The sequence below is a fragment of the Festucalex cinctus genome, chromosome 7 (assembly GCF_051991245.1).
Source record: "Festucalex cinctus isolate MCC-2025b chromosome 7, RoL_Fcin_1.0, whole genome shotgun sequence".
NCBI classification, from domain to species: Eukaryota; Metazoa; Chordata; class Actinopteri; order Syngnathiformes; family Syngnathidae; genus Festucalex; species Festucalex cinctus.
In genome coordinates this window covers 9156863-9180911 of record NC_135417.1, presented here as the reverse complement: position 1 = coordinate 9180911, position 24049 = coordinate 9156863, and the positions used below count along the sequence as shown (strand labels likewise).

The window sequence follows — 24049 nt, the reverse complement described above, 5'->3', positions numbered from 1 at the left end:
CTCGAGTAGCATTTTGAGTCCACTGCTTTTTTTTTTTTTTTTTTTTTTTTTTTTTTTTTTTTTTTTTTTTCTTTTTTTTTTTTCTTCTCTCTCGGGGTTCTTGTCAGCACTCGAGTAGCATTATGGCCCAGCTGGAGCATATTTGGAGAAAAAAAGTAGTTATTATACATGGATGTCAGGTGTGTAATCCACTTTTTGACAAACTCCTCCCTCAAATAGTTGTTGGTGGCCATTTTTTTTTTTTTTTTTTTTTTTTTTTTTTTAGCATTCGACAACAATTTGAAACTTTTTACGACACCTACAGGACTTGAGTGGAACAGCAAGGACACCGCAACAGCGTTCAGTGCGCGAGCACTTCAATCGTCAGCTTTGACTTCCTGTCGCAGGCGATTAACTCGTATAGTGGGAGTCGGATTTAAAAACACTTCTAACACCTTACAGCGCGTGTACGTCGTGTGTGTGTGTGTGTGTGCGCGCGTGTGCCAGCTGCAGAAATTTGAGGTTGCGTATTTGCAGGTAATCCACTTTTTTTTTTTTTTACTTGAAACAGGTGCCATCTTGCTGACACATACTTAATGCCGGCTTACTCATACAAGTAATTACATTTTCACAGAGACCTGGATTACACACACATACAGTACGCGCACACGCACACGCTGGCAGATTGTCGTTCTAAAGCTCCGGCGCTCAGTTTCTCGCTCGGCAAAAAAACAAAACAAAAAAAAAAACATATTTATTTTGACTCCTTGCCACTGCGAGGGAATGTGTTGGTATCGGCAAGTGGGAGGTGATCGAGCAGCAAGGCCATCCCGATGATTTATGAGACCCCCCCCCCCCCCCCCTTTTTATTTATTTTTTATTTTTTGTGTGTTGTTGTTTTTATTTTCTACTTGTCCACGCAGGCACAGTCACACTGGGGACGGCAGACTCTTCTTGGCCTACTTGCCAGGGTTCATATGTTGCAGCAGACACTCGTGCGTCGCTCCCATTCATCACCGGGAGGCTTTTATTATGTGCTTCTCTTTTTCTCATCTCCTCCGTCCCGACTTTTGAACGGCAGAAATGAACGTTTCTCTCTTCTCTGTGTGGTTTCCTTTTTTTTTTAGGGGCGTTTGGCCAGCGAGTGAAAGTGGAGCCGGAGGTGTTGTCGTACCCGGGCCAGACGGTCAACCTGCGCTGCGCCTTCACCGACACGACTGGCATTCAGCTCACCATGGTCAGACATCGTCCCGATTGGTTCAATTTTTTGATGCAAAAAATAAATGTGAATCCTCAAAATGGTCATAGAACATTAGCTGCCAATTGTATCTCCATCCATCCATCCATTTTCTTGACCGCTTATTCCTCACAAGGGATGCTGGAGCCTATTTCAGCTGGCTATGGGCAGTTGCCAGCCAACAGAGACGAACAACCATCCACACTCACAAGCACACCTATGGACAATTTGGAGCGCCCTATTAACCTGCCATGCATGTCTTTAGAACAACGGCGTCCAAACTTTTTCATTTGAGGGCCACATACAGAAAATCAGAAGGAACAAGGGCTACATAACGTTATGAAGAGATATTTTGTTTAGTCCTAAAAATTTTACAAATTATTTGTTCTTTTGCATATTTAGAAAAATGCTACAGTATATAAACCAATTTATTTGTAATATGGTAGTAGGGTTATTATAGTTTTGGAAATTTTCATTTTAGTTTTTATTTAGTTTTGAGTTTGTTTGTTTTTTAATTTAGTTAGTTTTAATTAGTTTTCAGGGTGGTTCCATGAGTGTTTTTTTTTTTTTTAATTAGTTTGAGTTCTTTAATAAATGCTTATTTTTAATTTAGTTAGTTTCAGTATTTTTTTTTTGTGTATTGTGCGCAATATTTTTTTTATTTTGTTTTATTTTAGTTAGTTTTGTTGTAGTTTTTTTCAAAAAGCATCTTCATTTTTAGTTTATTTTGTTAATGAAATTGTTTTTTGAATTTTAGTTTTTTCGTTAGTTTTAGTTAACTAAATAAACTTTAATAGCATGTGGTTTTTGACACCCTCGCTTCTTACTTTGACCATCTCCAAAGCGTATGTCGCGGGCCACTGAAAAATGGACGGCGGGCCGCAAATGGCCCCCGGGCAATAGTGTGGACACCCTTGCTTTAGAATGTGGGAGGAGACCGGAGTACCCGGAGAAGAGCCACGCGGGCACGGGGGAGAACATGCAAACTCCACCCAGGAAGGCCGCAGCCTGGAATCGAACCCGAGTCCTCAGTACTGGGAGGCGGACGTGCTAACCACTCACTCACCGTGCCGCCCCAATCGTATCTCGTGCTAATAATTTTTTTTAAATTGCTCGTTTCCAGCCACAATTGTCAGCAGAAGGACAGTTGCGGTCTTATTTGCCTCCAGCGTTAAATTTTAATCTAGCAAATCATAGCTTGCGGAAATAATCCTAAGGCTGCTAATAGGTTTTTATCACATTTCGGCTTAACGTTTTACTACGCCAAACAAACAATGCTAAGCTTCATTTTGCTTTAGGGGATTGAGTGTGGTAATGGTAACACTCCTTTTAGTTGCATCTCAATGAAGTGCAAAAGTCTGTGGGAGCAGATGATGTGGGGGGGGGGGGGGCGGTTGGGATGGCGTGCCGCTCCTGAAAATGCACCATCCATATTCATACCTGCTCCATTTATGTGCTTTTGGTGCTCTCGATGCAGCCGGGTGGAGTTTACAACAAAATGGAGGCGTTTTATGATGCGGATGATGAATGGATGTTACCTAACGCGGGCTACATACCATACAAGGGCGTCTTTTAGCATCTTAACCGATCTTTAAAATCAACCACATGCTCCAAATCGTCATATTCGTCGGCGTTGGGGCAATAAATATATGGAAGACTGCCAAAATATCAAAATAAATAACAATAAAAAAAATAAATACAATAAAAACCATATAAAAAATATATAATGAAAAAAATAAAAAATCATTGGAAATAAATAATTTATACACAGAAATAAAAAAATACAAGTAAAAAAATAAAAATGAAATTTTAAAAAATAAATACATGTGGAAATAAATACAAAAACAAATGTATGAATAAAATTAAATATCAAGCAAATTAAAATGCTCTGCTCTAACTTATTTCATGCTACAGATGCTGTTAGCATTGCGGCGGACTTGGCCTGGCAATGAGGCATTAAAAGCCATTTTGACCACCAGGCTCATAAAGAACTGTGAGGAAACCCTAACCTTACTCTGGCAAGATGAATTCTCGCGATATTTGTGAGTTCACAAACTCCGGAGAATACATCTTGTACCGCTCCCGTTGATTTCCGCCGGCATTGTTTGTGGGGGGGGCGGGATATGCAACTGTGACGAAACCAGGAAGTCAGCGCCGACGCCGGGGCTAACAAACAAACCTAACATGGACGAATGGATGCTACAATTTGTTTTATATTATTTGTCGGAAGAAAAATGCCCATTTTAGGGATTTTTTTTGGTATACCACCTCAAGAAAATCTGGTCCCAAACCACCTTCAAATTAGAATAAAACCAGTATAATTTCATCATTTGTCAACGTTCTCTTCGACCAATTAATTTGGTCGTCAACTTTGGCGAACCCCTTCTATGATTGGCTGATGGGTTTGAGTTAAAAAATATCCACCATTAGGCTTGTACAGGCTAAAATTTAGAGGTATTCTTCAAGTGGAATTACCGTGTCGCTTCCAACTGTCTCACGCGCACACAATTATTGGCATAAATATAACATGACAAATGGGCCATGTCGTTAATTTAACTCATTTGCTCCCAAAAACATATAAATACGTTTTTAAAAAAATGTCCCAAAGACGTATTTATACGTTTTTTTTGTGTGTGTTTTTTTTTTTTATGTTAAAGTATACAGAAGGCTTTGATGCAGCCTCTCAACTGCAAATAATGGTTGCAGAAATTGTAGTTATTACACAAACAGCCAGCAGGTGGCAGCAGAGCAAAGGAGATCAACCAGGGCCATGTTGGGGGGTGGAAGCTCAATTACTCACAATTCTAAATAGATTTGTGAAAATTGATTAAACTAAGCTATATTCTAATATTAATTGCTGCAAAACGGAAACAGATAGAAATGTACTTTTTCTTCCTGATGAAAGAAGAGACTTTAATATTTTGATAGGTGTTGTTTTTATAGCAATAGACCACAATATTCTGTGGACCTTGCAAAATCAGTCAATATCCAGTAAAACTGCTGGGAGTGAATGAGTTAATCATCATTTTGTTTTTTTTGGTGAAATTATTTGGAATAGATTTTTAGGAAATTCCACAAAAGATGGCTGCCACTTGTGACTTTGCTAATAAAATCTCTCAATCCAGACCTTCCCAATTAGCCCTTTTCAATCGTTTCCAGAGCAGATCAGGGGAAGAAAAATCCACACAAACATTTATCAGGATGCATGTCACTTAACTCTCGCTCCACCGGCAGGTGACGTGGATCTACGAGCCCAAGGAGGGGGAGAGGATGAACATCGCCGTGTTGCACCCCACCTTCGGCCCCAACTTCCCCGAATCGCCGCTCAAGGGCCGGGTCACCTTCATGCAGGACCCCACCATCGTGGACAGCCCCTCCATCCAGATCAGCGACGTCCGCATGACGGACGAGGGGAAGTACATCTGCGAGTTTGCTTCCTACCCCAGCGGACACGAGCAGGGAGCCACCCAACTGGTCATGCTCAGTAAGTCGCGCTGCTTTGCGGTCGTGTCTAAAAGTTTGGATTCACCAATCAACAAATAAAAAAAACTGTGGAACATACTTTACGTTATAGAAACCTAAAAACTTCACTCGTCAGTTTGTTTGTTCTAAAGTTTGAATGGTTGGGTCGAAAAGTCAAGAGACGAGAACAAAAGTAGACAAAGAATGTCTTCGAGAGCTCCCTCAACTCCTCATCCGTATTTGTTAGCGTCTGCTAACGTCGTCTTTGTGCGCGGATCGCCTTTCACGAGGGTATCCATGGTGATAAGCTAAGAAGTCAAATGATAGTGATGGTAATGGAACACAGAAAGGATCTTATTACTGCAAGTGGTGCTTAGAAAGGAGCAAGAGAGGCTTCCATTGCTTACATGACAATTAACTGTGCTTAAATCTAATCACAGCTCGGCAGTCTTTATACATTGAGAAATTCAACCAGTCCTTCACAGACCACAAGTTTAACATTGGCGGTTTTGGTTGAGGTTGGATACGGAAAATGGACGGATGTGTAAGTTTAAGGGTTTGGTTTGGTTGAGGTAAGATAAGTTTAAGGTAGCGGTTCGATCAAACCCAAGGTCTTGGGTGAGTCAGTTTCAGGTGTTCGGCTACATTAAATTGGCCTATCTGTGCTGCAGAGACATTGGTGCGCTCAGTAGTCGACTTGTGACTGTTGTGATGGTACGTCGTTATGATTGTAATCCCTTCATACTGACTGTCGAGCCAAAAAAAGTGGTCAGATAAATGTGTGCAATATGACGGAACATCCATTTTCTCAACCGCTTGCTCCTCACAAGGGTCACGGGGGTGCTGGAGCCTATCCCAGTTGGCTTCGGGCAATAGGGCGGGGTACACCCTGAACTGGTTGCCAGCCAATCGCAGGGCACACAGAGACGAACAACCATCCACACTCACAAGCACACCTAGGGATCATTCGGAGCACCCAATTAACCTGCCATGCATGTCTTTGGAATGTGGGAGGAGACCGGAGTACCCGGAGAAGACCCACGCGGGCACGGGGAGAACATGCAAACTCCACCCAGGAAGGCCGGAGCCCGGACTCGATCTTGCGTCCAGGATCGACGTAACATGTATCACGAAATATATGGTGTTCTACAGGGATCAATTCTGGGGCCTCTGCTGTTTTTATTGTATCTGCTGCCCCTGGCTTCAAATAAACAGCAGTGGCTGTTTTTAAAGTTGAGCAATTCTACTCCAGCACAACTTGCGAGCTAGCGAAACACTTCCTGCATGGAGATGCGGAATGCAAGAACACAAAAGTTTCTGAATTCAATCGAACCAGATTTGATTGAAAGGCTACTCTCGTTCTGAACTCATTTTTCAATAAAAATGGTTCAGTGGATGCGCATAACACTCAGCACCTCCAACAAGGTATCCAACACTGTACTAAGCAGGTCATCATGCCTATTACTGTTGCCGAAATCCTGCCTTGTACCGCATTTGCGAGCAAAATAAAAAATCTCACTTTGAGCTGACGAGCTTTGACCTCCAAAGCCTTAAAGTCAAAACAGAAAGAGAAAACATTTCTGACAAGCGTTGATAAGCAAATTTGCTTACTTAGTTTGGGCCGTCAGTCGTTGACATCCAAACTAATCTGTTTTGTCAGTCTTTATCATATTTTTACTGGACATTCCACTGTAAGTGCACGCAGCCAGGATAAATCTACATAGCAATTTACATTCCCAACCGGTACTTCTCAATGGCGGCGTCCAGCGCGGCCAATAAATATAGTTTATGAAGTCGTTTATCATGTTTGAGTTCGTCTGCTCACTGCATTTTAGCTGAAGTCATGCCGAGGTAGCAAATGGGAGCACCGCTTTCTTCTTCTTTCTTCTTTCTTGGAGTCAAAGATGGGACAGTTTTGTGGAATGCTGCACCGTCGGTCCCAACCGCACCACAAAAACGTCCACGCATACCAGGAGAGTCCAGTGGCTGAGGTTTGCCGTCTAATCATAGCCTCCAGGGACTTAAGTCAATTTTTGGAGTTTGGATCCCCTTAAAAATAAAATAACATAAAATAAAGGCCACCGGCACACATTTGTGGCTAAATCGTGAGCTCGTGCTGACAAAATGTCTTAAAAAGACAGCATGATTGAGCATTGACATTTCCTAGCCGAAAGGTTAAACGTAAAAACTTTTTTTTTTTCCCCTTTTTTTTCCCCTTTTTTTTTTTTTTACTACTATTGATCATCTGGTGATTGACATTACACCTCTGCGCTCTGCTGTAAGAAAGATTAAGAGCCTTTGCAGTGCAAATACTTAGCAGGTAATTGTTTGTCTGCACTGCATGCAGTATATTATGCGCCTGCTGGCTGAAGTGGTTTGCAGAGGCATACAAGCATAAGGCGGTAATTACAGTCTAGTGTCTTTGTAATTAAGAAACATAACATCTATATTCTCTACTAATCCTCATAGCGGGGTTGTCTCGACTAGCGACGGGCAAAAAAATAATCGATGGATTAATTGTGAAGGATTTGGTTGATTGCGATCGATTCCCCTCTTCCCATATTCATAAAAGCGTCGCGTTCTCTCCGCTTCCTCCTGGAGGTTAAAAGCCCGTCCCAGCTGTGGCTTAATTGCCATTTTATAAGCGGTATTGTCAGATCAATTGTGTTCTTGTTAATGCCATGGAAGTGTTGGACTAACCTTGGCTCCGCCCCAGCCCGTCTGCTTCCGCCGAGGCATCGCGCCGCCTCCGCACAACTGCAAATCGATCCGAGCTCGGCGGCCCTCTGATCACATTTCGCTTTCAAGGAAGGGCGCAAGTGATGCCAATCTATAATTTGGTGATTTGTTTTTCATAGGAGTGGTGAGCAATTGGCAACACAAGATGAAAAAATGACAAACATTCACCCGATGAGTGACGCAATAAATCGTAACGATGAGCTGACTCAGCAGTGTAATGGGTGCAAATGAATCGGTACACGTAGATTTATGAGAAATTAAAATTTTAAAGGCCGAAATGTTTTTTTGTTTTGTTTTGGGGTTTTTTAGCCTGCTGTTTTCTTAAATTTACTGTGCACGGTAATTTCAGTATTTTCTTACATTTATGAAAGAAATTACTTCTTGCACTTTGAGACAATTCAGTCTTTTGGATGTATATTTACAATTAATTGTGAAAAATAGTATTTTCAACTTTTCCTTACTGATTAGAACGTGCACTATTTTGATTAACAATAAAACCCACAACATTTGACCATTTACTACCTCTACATAATTTAACCTGGAATGCAATATCTGTGGAATTTTATCATGTCCTGGATATTTAAAAAGAATTAGTGTTCCATAAATATATGTATATTAACTCATTCACTCCCAGCCATTTTCACAGAAACAATCCCGTTTGCTCCCGGCTGTTTTACTGAATTTTGACAGATTTTGCAAGGCCCACAGAATATTGTGTTTAATTGCTATAAAAGCATGGAACCTACCAAAAGAAAGATTAAAGTCTCTTCTTTCATCACGGAAAAAAAAGTGTTTCTATCTGTTTCCGTTTTGCAGCAATTAGCATTAGAAGAGAGCTAAGTTTCATCAGTTTTCACAAATTATTTATAATTCTAAGTAATATAGCTTTTTTCTAGATGGCCCTGGTTGATCTCCTTTGCTCTGCTGCCACCTGTTGGCCGTTTGTGTAATAACTACCATTTCTGCAACCGTTCTTTGCAGTTGAGAGGCTGCATTCTGTATGCTCTAGCATAAAAAAAAAAATAAACAAATAAATAAAAAAAATATATATATATAAATACGTCTTTGGGACACTTAAAACATGAAAAAAACGTATTTTCACGTTATTGGGAGCAAATGAGTAAATATTGGCTTGAATTTTTTTTAAATCGAATCGCATTGAATTGACCTTGTGAAGTGAAATCAAATCGATTCAGGAAATAAGTATTGATACGTGTAATGAAATGAGATTTAATTGACCTCAACGGGAAATTAATTTCATTTTGAAAGTTGACCAAATCTTAATCCAACAACTCAACATGAGGTTTCGTCTTCCCCCCCCTCCAGCGAAGCCCCAGAACTCCGCCTCCCCCTTGACCGTGGAAGCGGGCCCCAAGTCCATGGTGGTGGCGCGCTGCGAGTCGCTCAACGGCCGTCCGGCCGCGCAGATCCGCTGGGTGACCACCGCCAACGGCAACGCCAGCACCTCGTCCAAGACGGGCCAGGACAACACGGTGTCGGTCACCAGCGAGTACCGCCTGGCGCCCTCTGCGGGCGACAACGGCAAAGACATCAGCTGCGTGGTGTCGCACCGGACGCAGACCACGCCCGAGAGCTTCCAGATGAAACTCAAAGTTTTATGTAAGACTCGTTTTATTGCCTCATTTTTTTTTTTTTTTTTGGCTCCCTCCAAGCTTGAAGTAATTAATGGTATTCATTGTACTGTGCTATTTCCTTTCTCTCATTTCCTTTCCCCAGACGCCCCCCAGGTGACAATCGTGGGTTACGACAATAATTGGTACGTGGGCCGTACAAATGTGCTGCTCACCTGCCAGGCTTCCGGCAACCCGGTCCCGACGACGGTCCTATGGAAGTCGTGAGTACAGACGCATTCCTGCAACCTTTCTTTTTTTTTTTTTGTTTTGTTCCCCCCTCTACTCAACCGTCATCTCCGAGCCAGCAATCATGCGGGCGAGCTGTAATCAGCACTTTTTTAATATGACCGCTGCAGCACCGTGCCGCGATTATGGAAATAGCCACTTAATTTCTCATAATGGACTCTGACTTGCGGTTTAACCCTTCGCCGACGAGCAACACAATACGACTGGCGCCGTTCCTCGACGCGCTTTTTTTTTTTTTTTTTTTTTTTCCCCCACCCGTCGCTGTGACCGAGCGTGCTGCCTTCATTTGAAGAAATAATCATGTGAAAGTGCAGAAATTGGAAATGAAAACGAGATCTTGAGCTCAGATGTTGCCGTTTTATCATATTTCTATATTGGATGTCGAGGAAGGCAGGAAAAAAAAAAAAAATTGTTTTTACTGATAAATAAGATTATCCGAGTTGGATGATACCAAATGAAAATCTGTGAACGCTCGCTTCAGAGGCGTTCTGATTTAGTGCAATATCAGAATGTCTGTTTCAGTCATTTTCAGTGCAGATGCACGACATCTTTGTGTTTACATGACAAATAAGTCAAAACATGGCTCAGCACAAGTGTTTACACTGGAAAGGAACAACCATCTAATCCACTTTATTTCCATAGCACGTTTTATAAACAAGCCTTTCCAAAGTGCTGCACATTGAGATCCCCACACTGTCATATAAATCAAATCTAGTCAAATCAGCTATAACAAATACAATCTCAATAAAATACTACAGTACAACTAGACTAAGTGCAATTTCTGGAGAAATTGCGTGGGAATGCTGAAAGCTGAATGCTTGTAAAGTAAATTGAAATAAATTATGTGAAAAATGCAAAGTTGTAATTGAAGTTGAAAGATAAATGAATATAAAAGAAGTGAGCAGTATCAGAGAGCTGGTAATGATGATCAGTTGTATGTATGGAAGTGGGTGTGGAAATTGGGACTTAGAAAAAGTCTCTTCTTTCATCAGGAAAAAAGTATATTTGTATCTGTTTCTGTTTTGCAGCAGTTAGCATTAGAATGGAGCTAAGTTCCATCATTATTCACAAATCTTTTTAGAACTGTGAGTAAAGGGGCTTTTTTTTTTCAACATGGCCCTAGTTGCTCTCTTACACTCTGCTGCTACCTGCTGGCCGTTTGTGTAATAACTACCATTTCTTCAACCGTTCTTTGCAGTTGAGAGGCTCCATCAAAGCCTTCTGTATGCTCTAGCATAAAAAAAACATTAATAAACGAAACGTATAACTACGTCTTTGGGACACTTAAAACATTTAAAATAGAACGTATTTGTACGTTTTTGGGCGTAAAATAGTTAAGATCAGCAAAAATCGGCTTTTTTTTTTTTTATAAACACAAATTCACAACATAAGATAAAAATGACGTGATTAACACGTCATATACGACCACAGTTGGCGATTTTATTTTGATTTGTAATATGGAATATAAAGTGTTACTCGAAATAATACTAAATAGTGAGTTGAAGGTTATCAAAAACAGCCTTAACGCAGCCGTTTTCCCTCCAGCATGGCCGGAGAGATGCCCGACACGGTGCACATCATAGACAACCAGCTGAAGGTGCTGAAGGTGGACGAGGCCGTCAACACCACGTTCGTCTGCGAGGTCAAGAACCGCGTCGGGGTCGGCAGGGACCAGGTCACGGCCTATGTCAGAGGTCAGTCACATTTTACGAGCTGGGATGATGATTGTGTGGAATCGGGACAATGATTGCCAGAGTGGATAAGGATGCAAAAGTTGTTGTTGATGTGATGATTCCGATCTGTAAGTTTCATCATCCTCAATTCAAGTCAAAGAAGCAACCACACGCATGCACACACTTGATTTCATGTACTGAAGGTTACCTGCTCTATCCATGGCACGTCTGTGTGTGTCACCTCTCCTCCTGTGTCCTACTTTGATTTAATGACACTCCCTCGTTGGCGAGCGCTCCATCGCAGACGGCGTTTTCCTCCCTTTTAAACGCCGAGCGTTCCCCCTCGCCAACTCTTTGCCTTTGCACTCTTTGTAGTGTTTTTTTTTTTTTTTAATGAGCCACCAAACTTCACCCCGTGAACGCCATGATCAAAAAAAAAATAAGCTCCCCTAAGTTCTTGGCCGCCGGTGATTACAGGAGAGACTCGAGTCAGGCAAATGAGCAAGCGTTCATTAGCGACGAGGACGCAATCGTCGGGAGAACTTTCACTCGCCTGGAAAATGACTCGAGCGTCGAGCGGACTTAAAATGCGGCCTTGTGTGCCTACCTGCTCCATTAGTCCTTTGATTGTTCAGAATTACCACTTTGGTGTCAAATTTAATGGCTTCTTGTTGCAGCCCAGGGAATAGAGTGCGGATTCAGTCGTTTACACAAAAAATTCTTGGGGGATTAAAAAGTGTTTTGTGTCTTCTTTTTTTCCCCTCAATGTAGTTATAATGTGCATCAATGAAGACATAAGCAAAAAACTGAGTTTATTTATTTTTTTGATAAGACAGCAGACACACTCTTGAATGTGTGACATGGGTTGACCTTTCCTCACTGCATAAAAATTTGATCACCTTTGTTCAAATCACTGGTTAGTTATTATGACATAACACATTTGCAACTGCTCTACATGCCAAAATATAATGATGTGATTTAATTTTAAAAAAAAATGTGAATAGTTGTAATTTACAATGAACAAAATGGCCCGGAGGTGTTCCATAGTCCAAATACAAATTACTCAGAATTTGAAAAAAAAAAATAACCTGTTTTTGTCACCGAAGTCCAACATGAAACACCCATGCCATCTAGTGGCAGAAAATTACCTCAACACAAATCTGACTCAATGTTCCACACTCCTTTTTACCTTTTTAGTAAAATGCAGTGTTTACTTATTTTCCGCTGGGGTTCAGTTGCAAAAAATACCCGAAATAAATGAAATCCGCGAAGTACTTAGCTCTATGTTTTACGTTTATTGTCAATGTTCTAAGGCTGTAAACCGCCCACCACACAGTTTATACACTTTTCTCATTGAGGCGTTTACATTTTCTCACGTTTCTCTCGTTTAAACATTCACAGTGTTCATAAATTTGATAAAATGAGAACATTACTGGAAAAAAAAAAAGCTAAAATGCAAAATTGCACTAAAAAAAAAAAATGCATTCAGCGAGACCGTGAAAAGTGAACCGCGAGGGAACACTGTATATCTTTCTGAACTTCAAATAAATATAAATTACTAAAAATTAAATAAATAAATAAATACCATATCAGTGAAGTACATATAAGATGCAACCACATTCCAACACACGTAACCATATTTGTCCACTTTTATGCAAACGAGACTATGAAAATATTTTATTGGACATTTAGCACAGATGTAACGTGTGAGTAATTTGCGATTAATCGCCAATTAACTATGGAAATCATGCGCATTTTATTATGCAGTTCGACATTGGAATTAAATTAGTTAAAAAATTGTATTAAAACAATGTTAAAAAACATTCAATTAGATTTTTATTTATTTATTTTTTTAATACCTGCAGAAACCCTGCCTCCCCTTTCCCCCTAGTGATGACGAGGGCTAGTTTTTTTTTTTTTTTTTTACAACTCTGTAGTATGTCAACTTGAGAAGACATTTATGTTAACTTCAGAGACTGCTGATCCTCAAGCATTTTAATTGTAACATTCACTGTCATTCACACCGACAGTATACCCTCCACCTCCTTCCTACACTACTTAACAGGAAGTTATTTTCATCTGGCGTTGGGGGGGTTATCCCTCAAATGGAGGATCCATACTTCCCTTTGGTGAACAACATCACAAGAGCCATCCTCGTTATTGCGTGTTGCCCTCCTTATTTCGTTCCCTTGACTCCCCCCCCCCTCATATGGTGCCACAGCGTGCGTCACCCTTCCCGTGGGACAACTTCTGTTCTGACTGCCGAGCCAAGTGCGGGCGTCCCGTGTCGCGCAAGCGATCACGCCGCCTCCCGCTGCGGTTTTATAGGCAAGGAGAGAAAAAAAAAAAAAAAAAAGAAAAAAAAGTAATAGTCCAGGCAGGGCGGGCACACAGGCAAGCAAGGGAGGAAGAGTGAAGCTTTTTATGGACTGAGAAGTCAAGGGAGTGTGCAGCGGGATGAATCAGTGCCAGCGTGCAATCCAGTGAAGGCACGAGGGGATGGTGAGAGAGAGAGAGAGAGAGAGAGAGAGAGAGGATGCTGAAGGCATTTCAAAGTCCCACGGGGAGTCTTGTGCCACCGCGTCCTATCTGCTGAGCTATTGGCCTGCACTATCTGTGGCCGTATAGCGTGTGTCTGACTTGTCTGCAAGCCTCTCGGAGCGGATCAGTCACCTTTTTGCCGCTTGAGCTGCTGGCTGCTTTCCTCGCCATTTCGCCGTTTTTACAAAATATATATTATCCCTACTTTCTACCTTTTTTTTTCACCCCTCTTTTCTCGTGGTTAAGACCTGACGCAGTTTCACTCCGCCGTCTTATTCCTCCTCGTCTCTTGTGGTCCATCACCTCCATCCCACTTTGTGTGTCTTACACACCAGCAAAAGAGCAGAGAAGGAGGCGGTGGGGGGGATAAGTGAGGCCAGAATTTTCAGTGAGAGCAGAGAGATGGAATGGAGCCATTTGACTTGAAGTGTTGGTTCAATTTGAAAAGAACGGTTGTGAAATGACTCCCCATGAGTGTTGCAATCAAAGCTGTGGACACCGTTGGAGCGTGACGTTAAGTGCCAACATGGGCAGGCAGGCGAGATCATGCCTGATTTGACATGCGTGTGCTTAGAAGGCAACTGACCAAAAAAATGGTGTAAAATCGACAAGCAGATGTTTATATTTCATGTATAAACATAACGGCAATAAAACTGCCAGAATATATCGGCGTTGTCATGTCATATTAAAAGCAGCACATCTGTTAAAAAAAAAAAAGTCAGGTTGATTTCCATTTGTGCAGTTCTAGCACCCTCTGGTGGCTAGTGTTTTTTTTTTTTTTTTAGTGCAGATAAATTTTCATAAGGCATGTTTTGGCCCTTCGATGTTTAAAATCCACATTAATGGTCAGATGAAGGGGATTGTAATATGCTTGTGAAGCGAGTCAATATGTGGAGGAGCTCAATGTGTGCTTGCATTAGCAAGTAAGTGCCTCAATGTTAAGTCTTATTAGAGATTGTAGGTTGTTTATATGCAATGCTGTACAAAAACACAATATTGTGTGTTTTATTTGATTTTTTTTTAGTATGAGTTCATTTTTTTTTACAATATTGTGACCTAATTTGAAAATTATATCCAAAAAAATAAATATCAATTGAAAAAAAGAACAATATATATATTTTATAATTTATTATATTGTTTTTATTATATTTTTTATTATTATATATTTTTTTCTTTTATTATTGATTATATATTTTTTTATTTTTATTATATATATTTTTAATTTATTATATTTTTTTAGATCTATTTTTATTTTCACTTTTAATCATTTATCAATGCATTCAGTCATTTATTTATTTTTAATTTTGGCAGTTTTGGTCCGTGCTGCCAAGTCGAAATGTTATTCAAATGAGGGGGCGGTCCTAAGCGTGTCTCGCCGTGGTTTGAACTGGACATGGATGCGGGCGGCGTGACTCATCAAAACCTGTGGAAGCGTGTAGACAAACGTGGCTAAGAGGGGAGGTCCGCCAGGCGTGAAACGGCTAGCACCTGCTCGATATCTGCTCCACCATCCTCCCCCCCACCAAACCTCGCCTCGCAACCCGCAGCTGCATGACGTGCACATGAGCTCACACACGGGGCGCGCTTGTGTGGCCTCCGCGTCCGTCCTCCTTGTTGTCGCGCACCTGCAGGCAGGCAGGCACGAAAATATCCCACCTTCTCTCGCGTGTTTGCTGACGTTTGCTCATTTTCATCTCATGCTTCTTATCTGGAGCAGGTTGTCTTTCAGCCTCCGCGAGTCTGCCTCTGATCTCCCCCCCGACCCCCGCCGCTCAGGGAAGAGACTTCTGCCCCCCCTCGATTGTTTACTCCTTCCTACTGCTATCTCTAACACACCAGTATAGCTGGTCCGTAATCACAGTTTAGTGGTCTCCATCCTCTGTCCGTCCTCCGTCTTAGTCCGTTCAATGGTGACTCAAAAAAAAAAAAAGTAAACATGACCTCATCTGAATCTCTCCCATTGTCCGAGGGGCTTTCGGCTGCTCCGGAAATAGACGTCCTCTCCGATTCGATGCTCGCGAGTCCTCCGAGTAGAGGGCAAAAGTGCCGTCGGAGCGTCTTCCCACCCCGGGCGGGTTCTGGTCCGACTCGGTGGGCGAGCGCGCGTCTCCGACCATGCGAGAGTTAGCCGGAGAACGGGTCCGGCGGAGCCAAGTCTGCCGGCGGAGTCGAACTGGCCCGCTGCCCGCCGCCCATTAGCGCACACGCACGCACGCGAGGACCTTGTTCGATAACTTAACGTGCTTGACAGCGAGCGCTTCCCGGCTACGCCGGAGGTGAAAACCCGGCACGGTGGTGCGCGTCTTTTTTTGGAACGCTGCAGCGGACGGTTACTTCCACTCCATCGCTCTAATTACTTGTGGTCACTTGGAACTTCTGATCGCACTGGACATGGCTTCAGATGAAACTGGCTGCTTTTGGATTCTGCAGTTTGCTTGTTTTTTATATTCACTGTTGAAAAGTGATTGAAAACTGATCTGACCGGGTCGTTGCGTGCATTTTCCACGTTAGCCTGAAGATCCTGTCCACAATCAGACTTAAAAAAAAAAAAAAAAAAAAGAAAGAAAAAAAAAAAGAAAAGAATCCTGCCCTGCATGACTTGAATGCACCCATGGCCAACAAGGCACTCTAAAATGGCAGAGCTAGCTATGATTAGCTAGCGAGCATGATTCAGTGGGAAAGCTGCTGATTTGAAGATTTGAGACAGACAAATGTGTTTTTTTTTCAGGGCCGATAAGTATACTGAACGTTCGTATACAAGGGGGCCGATAATCGATACTTGAAGCCAATATTCATTTTAAGCAAGTAAAAGGGGAGGAAAAATATTAGCATCACAATTTTTAGAAATACAAATTCAAACTCTTACTGTATAACTGAAAATTTCAGTAAATGGTTCCCTGGCAAAAATATTAATCACAATTAATTTTGCAATAATTGAAATCACGAATTGGCCAATTTTTTTTTTTTGTACAAAACAAGAAAATGTTTAAACAAAAAATATTAAGACAAATAAATTTCTTTGATACACTATAATTCTACAAGTTCCTTTTGGACCAAACAAGACTTATTAAATACTCAAAATTAGTGGTAAGAATCTTTTATTTTTCCTTGCGATTACGCCGATTTTTTTTAATTGTGGAGTGTAATAATTGAACTTGTAATTGAATTTCGATTAATTACACAGCCCTACCCTGATAACAGTTTAAAATTGATCGGCCATCAGATTTTTTTTTACAAAAAGTCTGATACCGATATGTGTTAAAATGCCGAATATCGGCAACGACCTGGCCGATAATCGGCCTATCCCTAATTTGAAAGCACTCGTTCAAGTTCTTATATGCCTCAGGTGTTTTAGCCACACCCCTAAAGATCTGGAAAACGTACATGGTGACGCTATATCGCTATAACTGACTACTAAATATTTCTCACCTTTTGTATGTTAGCAGCAGTTGCCTTCAAACGGATATAATGTATTGAGAAATAAATCTATAAATTCACCCTCCAGGGTCTTTGTGCGAAAGAGTGCTTAAGACTTACAATTAAGAATTGATAATTTGTATAAAACTGGGAAAGGATTAGAAACTTTTATGTCTTTCAATTTTTCTGAGCAATTGAAGCAGGAATGCATGCCGCCCAAAGGGTTCACATCCGTTTTTCTCCCAGGTGTACGCGCGTGTTTTCTCTCCAGCCCGCCTCCTCGTTAACGCTGCTTAAATATTTCCTTGCGGTTCAAGCGGCAGCTTGCGTTTTGGAGGATGTCCCCGCTCCCTAACCTACTTATTTTAATACTATCGCCGCCTTGTTAGAAGGTGTCCGCAGCGCGCCTGCACGGGGAGCCCCTGACGACTCCATTACATGGCGTTGTTAAATCTTTAAAGTGTTGTCTCAGGAAGACAACATCCACTCAAGGATTTGCAACAAGACTTTAGAGAGGGAGGGGAGGTAAGAAGGGGGGACGTGTAGCGATGACAAGAGCGACACACTGAAAACTTGAAATGCAGCCAGAACACTGCGCTTAAGTTTTGGCATTGAGAAGAACATTTGGCATTCTAGATTGTATTGACTGGAAACAAGTACTGGCACTGAACATGATTGCATTAAAAAAATAAATAAATAAATGAAATAGTGACATAAAAAGTACATTTTGTGTTCACATATTTCTCTTCTGTCCAGACTGTCCCTTCATATTTATTTTTCTCACATTGACGTTACATTATTCATACACAAGTGTCAAATATCGTACTTTGTTTGTGGATAACAAACTTTCAATGTACAATTGCAAAGATATATCATATCGTTAATCTCTATGATTCCAAACCTTGGTCAATAAGGAACTATGTCAACTGTATCGTGTGGTAAAGTGTAAACTACGAAAGTACCATTTGTGATCGGGGTCAAAGGTAACGGTTCCACCGAAGAGAGAAAAAGAAGTCCTCAAACTAGCTAGCTCGTTATCTCGCTAACGAATTAACTACAGGATTTTGAGCGAGGATTAATATTTGACATCTGACTCCTCCGTTGAAGCGAGTGCACGATCGGGTTTTAGGAACGCTCGCCGTCACGTTGCATGCAGCAGCACTCCTCGGAGCCTGAGGTGATAATGCATTTCTCGTGTTCTTTTCCCGAGCGGACGCTGAGGGGATAACCGTCGCGTTCGTGTGTGTGAATCGCGATGTTTAACACTGCCTGGAGGAATAATAGGTTGGGTGGGATGGCAGCATTTTTTTTGGGGAAGGGGGCAAGAGTTACTATTGAAAGAAATGTACATAACTTTGTGTATCCTCTCCCGCTGTTGCTACAATATTTATTGCAGTGCTCAACAGAGTTGGCAAATCCAGGTCCAGAAAGTAAAAACCCTGCCACAGTTTGTCTTTAGCCCCTAGCGCTAGCTAGCTAGCTCCCGAGCAGGTAAACGAGCACCATGGTTGCTAGCTAGCTCACTCCCTAGCAGGTAAACGAGCGGCATGGGAGCTGGATAGGAAGCTAGCTAACTAGCACCTGAGGCTAACCAAACTGTGGCAGGGTTTTTACTTTCTGGACCTTGAAGGAAGTAAAAAGTTGAGTGAACTTGATCCATCAAGCATGACATCATGCACAGGAACTCTTTTATACAACAGGTTGTAGAATTAACACAATTGGAGAGTCTGTTCCTGTAGGTGCTGCTGTTTTGGTTAGCAACTGATAGTTGCCTAGTTAACTGGTAAGTAAACACAAAGTTGTGGTGTACTCGCGAGTCTTTATCTCATTTGCAACATGCCATTTTGAATCTGCACTAGAATTAATTTTGGAGACAGTTCCAGATGGTGCTGTTCGTTTTTTTTTTTTTTTTTTTTGGTTAGCAACCGAAAGGACGTAATAAGTCGTGTAGTTGCCCAAACCCGTGAGCCACAGGCCGAATATTGAAATAAACGTAAGATATAGCCACATGACATGATTAATTTTCTTCCCGGGGCTTACGTGGAGAGAGCCGAAAGCGAGGAGACGTAACATGACAGAAACGCGGGTGTAAATTAAAGATGGCAGGGAAAATGGGTTTAGAGGAGACATCTGCTGGAGTGTGAGCAGAGATGGAGAAAATGGGATGTGGAGAAGCGGAGAGAGAGCTCCTGTTTTAAGAGGGTCGAGCGCAGGTGTTGGACGGCGGCGAGCGTAGCAATTTGTTTCTTGAAAATAATCGGCGTTACGAGAATAATTTGGTCCCCGCATTCATCAAGCGGGCCTCGTGTGGTGTTGCATCACAAAAAAGGGGGGAATGACAACAAGCTGATTCGTTTCTGTCAAATGTTTCAACAGCGCCGGCTGGTTAATCCTCTGCAGTGTCTGCAGGAAAAAGCCAAAGCCGGAGCAACAGAGGGAAGGGTGGTGAACTTTATAGCAAAGGGGTTTTGATCACTTTGGCAACTGGGACTACGTTTGAAACGTGTCACCCGGAGTTATTTGCTTCTCATTGTGTAGCCCTAATCTCACAGACGACGACGACGACGACGAAGACGAGGCGGGCGGCTCTTTTGTCTGTTATTCTGAAAAGGGAAGACTGTGTTCTGTCATCTGATGTGTTGCTAAGAACATGACGTATTTGACACTTTGCGCCATATCCTAATACACAGAATGACTAACAATGACTTTTCTTGCTGTCAAAAGCTCGGGATAAAGGTTATAGTTTGATGAGACTGTCAGGTTGCATGGCAGCATGGGAGAGTTTACATTTCGTCGCCATCAACAACTGTCATTAATTTGACACAGAATTAAATAATGTCCGGATTTGGGACTTGAGCTGGTCTTCTATTCCTTTGCTAACCCATATTAGATTCGTCTACCAGCCAGGTAGATGTTATATTTATAGGGTGAACCCATTGTTAAAAACCTCCATTAAAACTGAATGAAAACTGAATATTTCATTTTTAGCCAAAGTGTTATGGAGCTAACAAAAAAACGAGGGGAGTAGATTGTACACCATGTGACAGTAATTCACGTGGCATTAACTCGCTAAGCCATATAAGGTTAGTCTTCCAGTCAAGGTATATTCTTATATGCTGAATTTATCTTTAAACAACCAATAAGAATCAATAGTTGTCTTCTGTGTCAAATCACACCAGTAAAACTGAAGTTTAAGAGTCTTTTCTCAGAGAAAACCCCCTCCTGATTACTTTGTGTCACATTGGCTTGCTAAGCTAACTCTAATCAAGTTATCAAACTAGCCATGTAGCCTAAAATATGATGTATAGTGTATTTATCTTGAAACAACCATCAAGTGTCAATAGTTTCCTTCTCCTTGTGACAATTCACGCCATTAAAAGTGAATAAAAGTTTAAGAGCCTTTTCTCACTGAAAAACTCAGGATTACTTTGTATCGTGTTGGCTCGCTAACTCTCATGACGTTAGCAAGCCAGCCATGTACAGTATGTTGTTATTTTATATAAAAAAAAAATATTTATATTCAAAGTTGTATAATTTGCTCAGACAGTTACAAAAAAAAAAAGCCACAACTAAACTGGCATTACCTCGTGGACATTACCTCGCTAACCCCTGACCATGTTAGCCGACTAGCCACGTAGCTTATTGTGTAAATTTCATTTAAAACAGTCTTATCGAGCTTAAAAAAATAATAATAAAAGCACTAGCTAAGCCCCACTATCCACACAGCTGATGTTATATTTATAGAGTGAATTCATTGTTAACCAACCTTCATTAACAATGCATGACAGAAAGCGGTTATGTTTTATTATTATGAATGTATTCAGTCTCATCAAACTTACAAGTAACATTGCCTCGTCTAGAATTTGTGGAAGCGGATTAGCTTACTCGTCCTGATGTTACATGTCAAGATGTTATATTTATAAGATGGATTAATTGTTAAATCTCCACCATTAATAATAAAGAAAGATAGCATGCCGTAAGTATGAATATTTTAGTATCATTCTCTCATTGAGATAACGCAAGATATCTAGCAATATCTTGCTAACCGCTGTTGGATTAGCCAACAATTAAACTACTGCTTAGGCAGTTGTAATCAAGAACTTTGGAAGTCTTTGTAATGTTGTTTACATATTGGGTATTTAAAGTGAACAAGTAAATCAAAACACGTCTTTAGGATTTAGTTCTTTATTGCAATTTTGATGCATTTTGAATCTGTTGCCTCACAGTGAAGTAAATCCAGACAGGCCGGGGTCAGGGTTATCCGCCCACCGATAACCGCAAGTGAACAATGGTCGCAGGGTTGCATGCTGGGCATCTGGCCGGCTTCCCAAAAAGCACCCAGAGCCCTCAACCCTTGGCGCACCACAGCTCTGCGCCTGTGCCAAGCCACGGCGCCGCTGAGCTGAGCTGTGCTGTGCTGTGATTCCGGTGGCTTTTCGAGCCTGCTAGCACACTCCAGTAAATCTCCTCCTTTTATTGTGCCAATTGAAGCGCGTCTGTGGTGCCAGATATTGCTAAAACGCACAGCGGCGGATGCTCGCTCGCATCTCCTGACCTAAATCATCCGGCGTGCTGACGGCGAGCTGAAGATTACAGCGCCGGTCCAACTGTTGACTTTTTGCTCCGGCGAAAGCGCTGCCAGTTAAAGGAAAACGGTACCTGGTCAGCGGGGTTTATTAACAAGCATGTTCAGATACTACAGATATACTACAAGGGTTGCGTACGTGTACATTAAATTCGTCTGTTAAGCAGTCAGTCAATAAAGCCCAACAAAGTCGTGTATCAACGTCTTTGTTTATTGCCTTGCGAGGGAGATGAAATACGAAAATACCCGGCTTAGCTTGGCGCTAGCTAGCATCCGGTACAACGCGAGCAGATGCATTTCAAATTGGTCCGTAAAGAAGATGTTGGGTTCTATCATTTGCCAGTTTAACGGCAAGTGATTCTGGAGGTTCAAGCAAGTTCATTTAAACTAAAAAGCAAAAGATTACAGTGGATTGACGAGCCTGCGTTGTATGTTTTGAAAAATATGAGGCTTCATAAAGCGATAGATAACATTATGATCAAATTGGATTTTTTTTTTTTGCCGGGGGGGCACTATGACAGGTTTTTCTGCAAAACTACAATTTGCAACCCATTTGAGTTGAATCGGGTTTGTTGAGTCTTGGTTTCACACTTGATCTGAGAAACTGATTTTGTTTTGGTTAGAGATGCAGGATATCGGTGGCCGATAAATATTGGCATATATCGACTAATTTGACATCATACAGATAAACCAAATAATAAAGAAATGCACAGACAAGTGTGGGCTTTCATTGCTGTGTCGCAATTTTTAAAACATGGTTTTTTTTTGGGAAGCTCAAAATGAGTTACTTGTTGTCTTTGAAGCAGAGATGGCAATAAAAATCAGCTTCATGACGCTTTATACAATGTTTCTGTGTATTTGTACATTTTAGACTTATAGTAGTATTCGGAAGTATATTTGGAATCAAGTTAATTTTGCAAACAATTATCGGCTTACTTGTTATTGGTTTATCGGTTCAAAGTAGCATTAACGTGCATCCCTAGTTTTGGTAGGTGCTGCTGTTTTCCTTAGCACCCAGCATTGGATAGGCTTTTCCGCGTTAACAATTGCGTTGATACGATTTGTGGTCATTCGTGACTTGTTTTTTTCTGATGGTAAATACTCAAGCGATTCATTTGAGTGAAGTGGCTGACGTCCCCCAGTGACAAACTGCAGCTCGCCGTCTATTCCAAGGAAGGTCACCGTTTGAGTAAATATGGTAATTTAATAGCTTCACTTTTTGTTTTTACACACAATTCAAGTTCACGCCGAGGCTGGCTGTTGCCTGCATTTTTTCCAACGCGCTGTTTAGTCTTTTTGCTGTCAAACATCCTTTTAAAAAATAAAATAAAAAATATTGCGCCACACACGGGAGAGGAAAGTTTGAGTTGCGAGAGAGTGAGTGAACGCCGCATACGGCTGACGAGTCATACGGGAGCTCTGATTTAGACGCCGCCGCTTCTTCTTCTCTGCAGTGCTCACGCGCTGCAAGAAATACTGCCGAGTGAATGTCGGCGTCCTCGCCTGTTGGGATTCCAAAACAAGTCCAAGTAGAATTTAAGAGGCTTCTCTTTGTGATTCCACCAATCAAATGGACATTGGTGTCGGGAGGGGGAGAGGACGCATGAGAGAGAGGGAGGGGCTGCTGGTGGGTTTTTTTTTTGGGGGGGGGGGGGGGGGGGGGGTTGTATGTCGTGCTTTTCCTTCATGCCTTCCAGGAGGCCCTGTCATTCCGCTGCATCACTTTGTCACTCACTCACCCTTTTCCTTCACCTTCTCCTCCTCCTTCTTCATCTAATTCCTGCCCTCCACTTCTCCATTCATCATGATCAACCCCCGCATGGCCTCCACCTGTTCCGCACACACACACACAAACTCCTTCACCCAAAGAGTGTGCATGGCCTACAACAAGCCCCGCCTTCCCCGCCCAATCGCTGACTCTTCTACGCCACCTGCGCTTTGTGATTTGTGGCCAGCAGCAGCAGCAGCAGCAGCCTTGGACGCAAGCTAAGAAGGTTGAAGGGCAAAGTGTCTGAGACCTTTTTTTTTTTTTTATGTGACGTGGTGGGAATGAGGACAGGAGCAGTTGTGAGGCAGCAACGTGGAAATGTCAACGTAGCGAGGGGCTACCCGGGTGCACGCCACTTCACCTTCTCCAGCTTGAAGGCACACAAAATGCTCAATTAGTCTGGGAAGCCGTCTGACCTACTTGAGAGTTCGGCGTCGACACGTTGCCGCATTTAAAACGGAATAAGTCATAGTTTGTAAAATCCTGTGTTCCCTATAGGTAGTTTGAAATTTTGTGTTTTTAATTCATTTGCTCCCATAAACGTATAAATACGTTCTATTTGAAATGTGTTAAGTGTCCCAAAGACGCATTTATACATTTTTTTTTATTTTTTATGATGGAGCATACAGAAGGCATTAATGCAGCCTCTCAACAGAGCACGGGCGAAGCAATGGTGGTAATTACAAAAACAGCCAGCAGGTGGCAGCAGAGTATAAGAGATCAAGATTGATTTTTTTTTCTATTGATTTTGATTGATAATGCTAATTG

General features: G+C 41.8%; 1 protein-coding gene across 3 annotated transcripts in view; it reads left to right on the top strand.

Annotated features, from left to right (window-relative positions):
• Window positions 1–24049, top strand: part of LOC144022067 (poliovirus receptor homolog) — a 146639-nt gene that overhangs the window by 60096 nt on the left and 62494 nt on the right. For all 3 annotated transcript variants that reach the window (XM_077526527.1, XM_077526526.1, XM_077526524.1), the window contains exons 2-6: window positions 1107–1216; window positions 4451–4700; window positions 8744–9037; window positions 9155–9272; window positions 10843–10991. In XM_077526527.1, the coding sequence (XP_077382653.1) occupies window positions 1107–1216; window positions 4451–4700; window positions 8744–9037; window positions 9155–9272; window positions 10843–10991 (921 nt within the window). The remainder of the gene's footprint in view (window positions 1–1106; window positions 1217–4450; window positions 4701–8743; window positions 9038–9154; window positions 9273–10842; window positions 10992–24049) is intronic.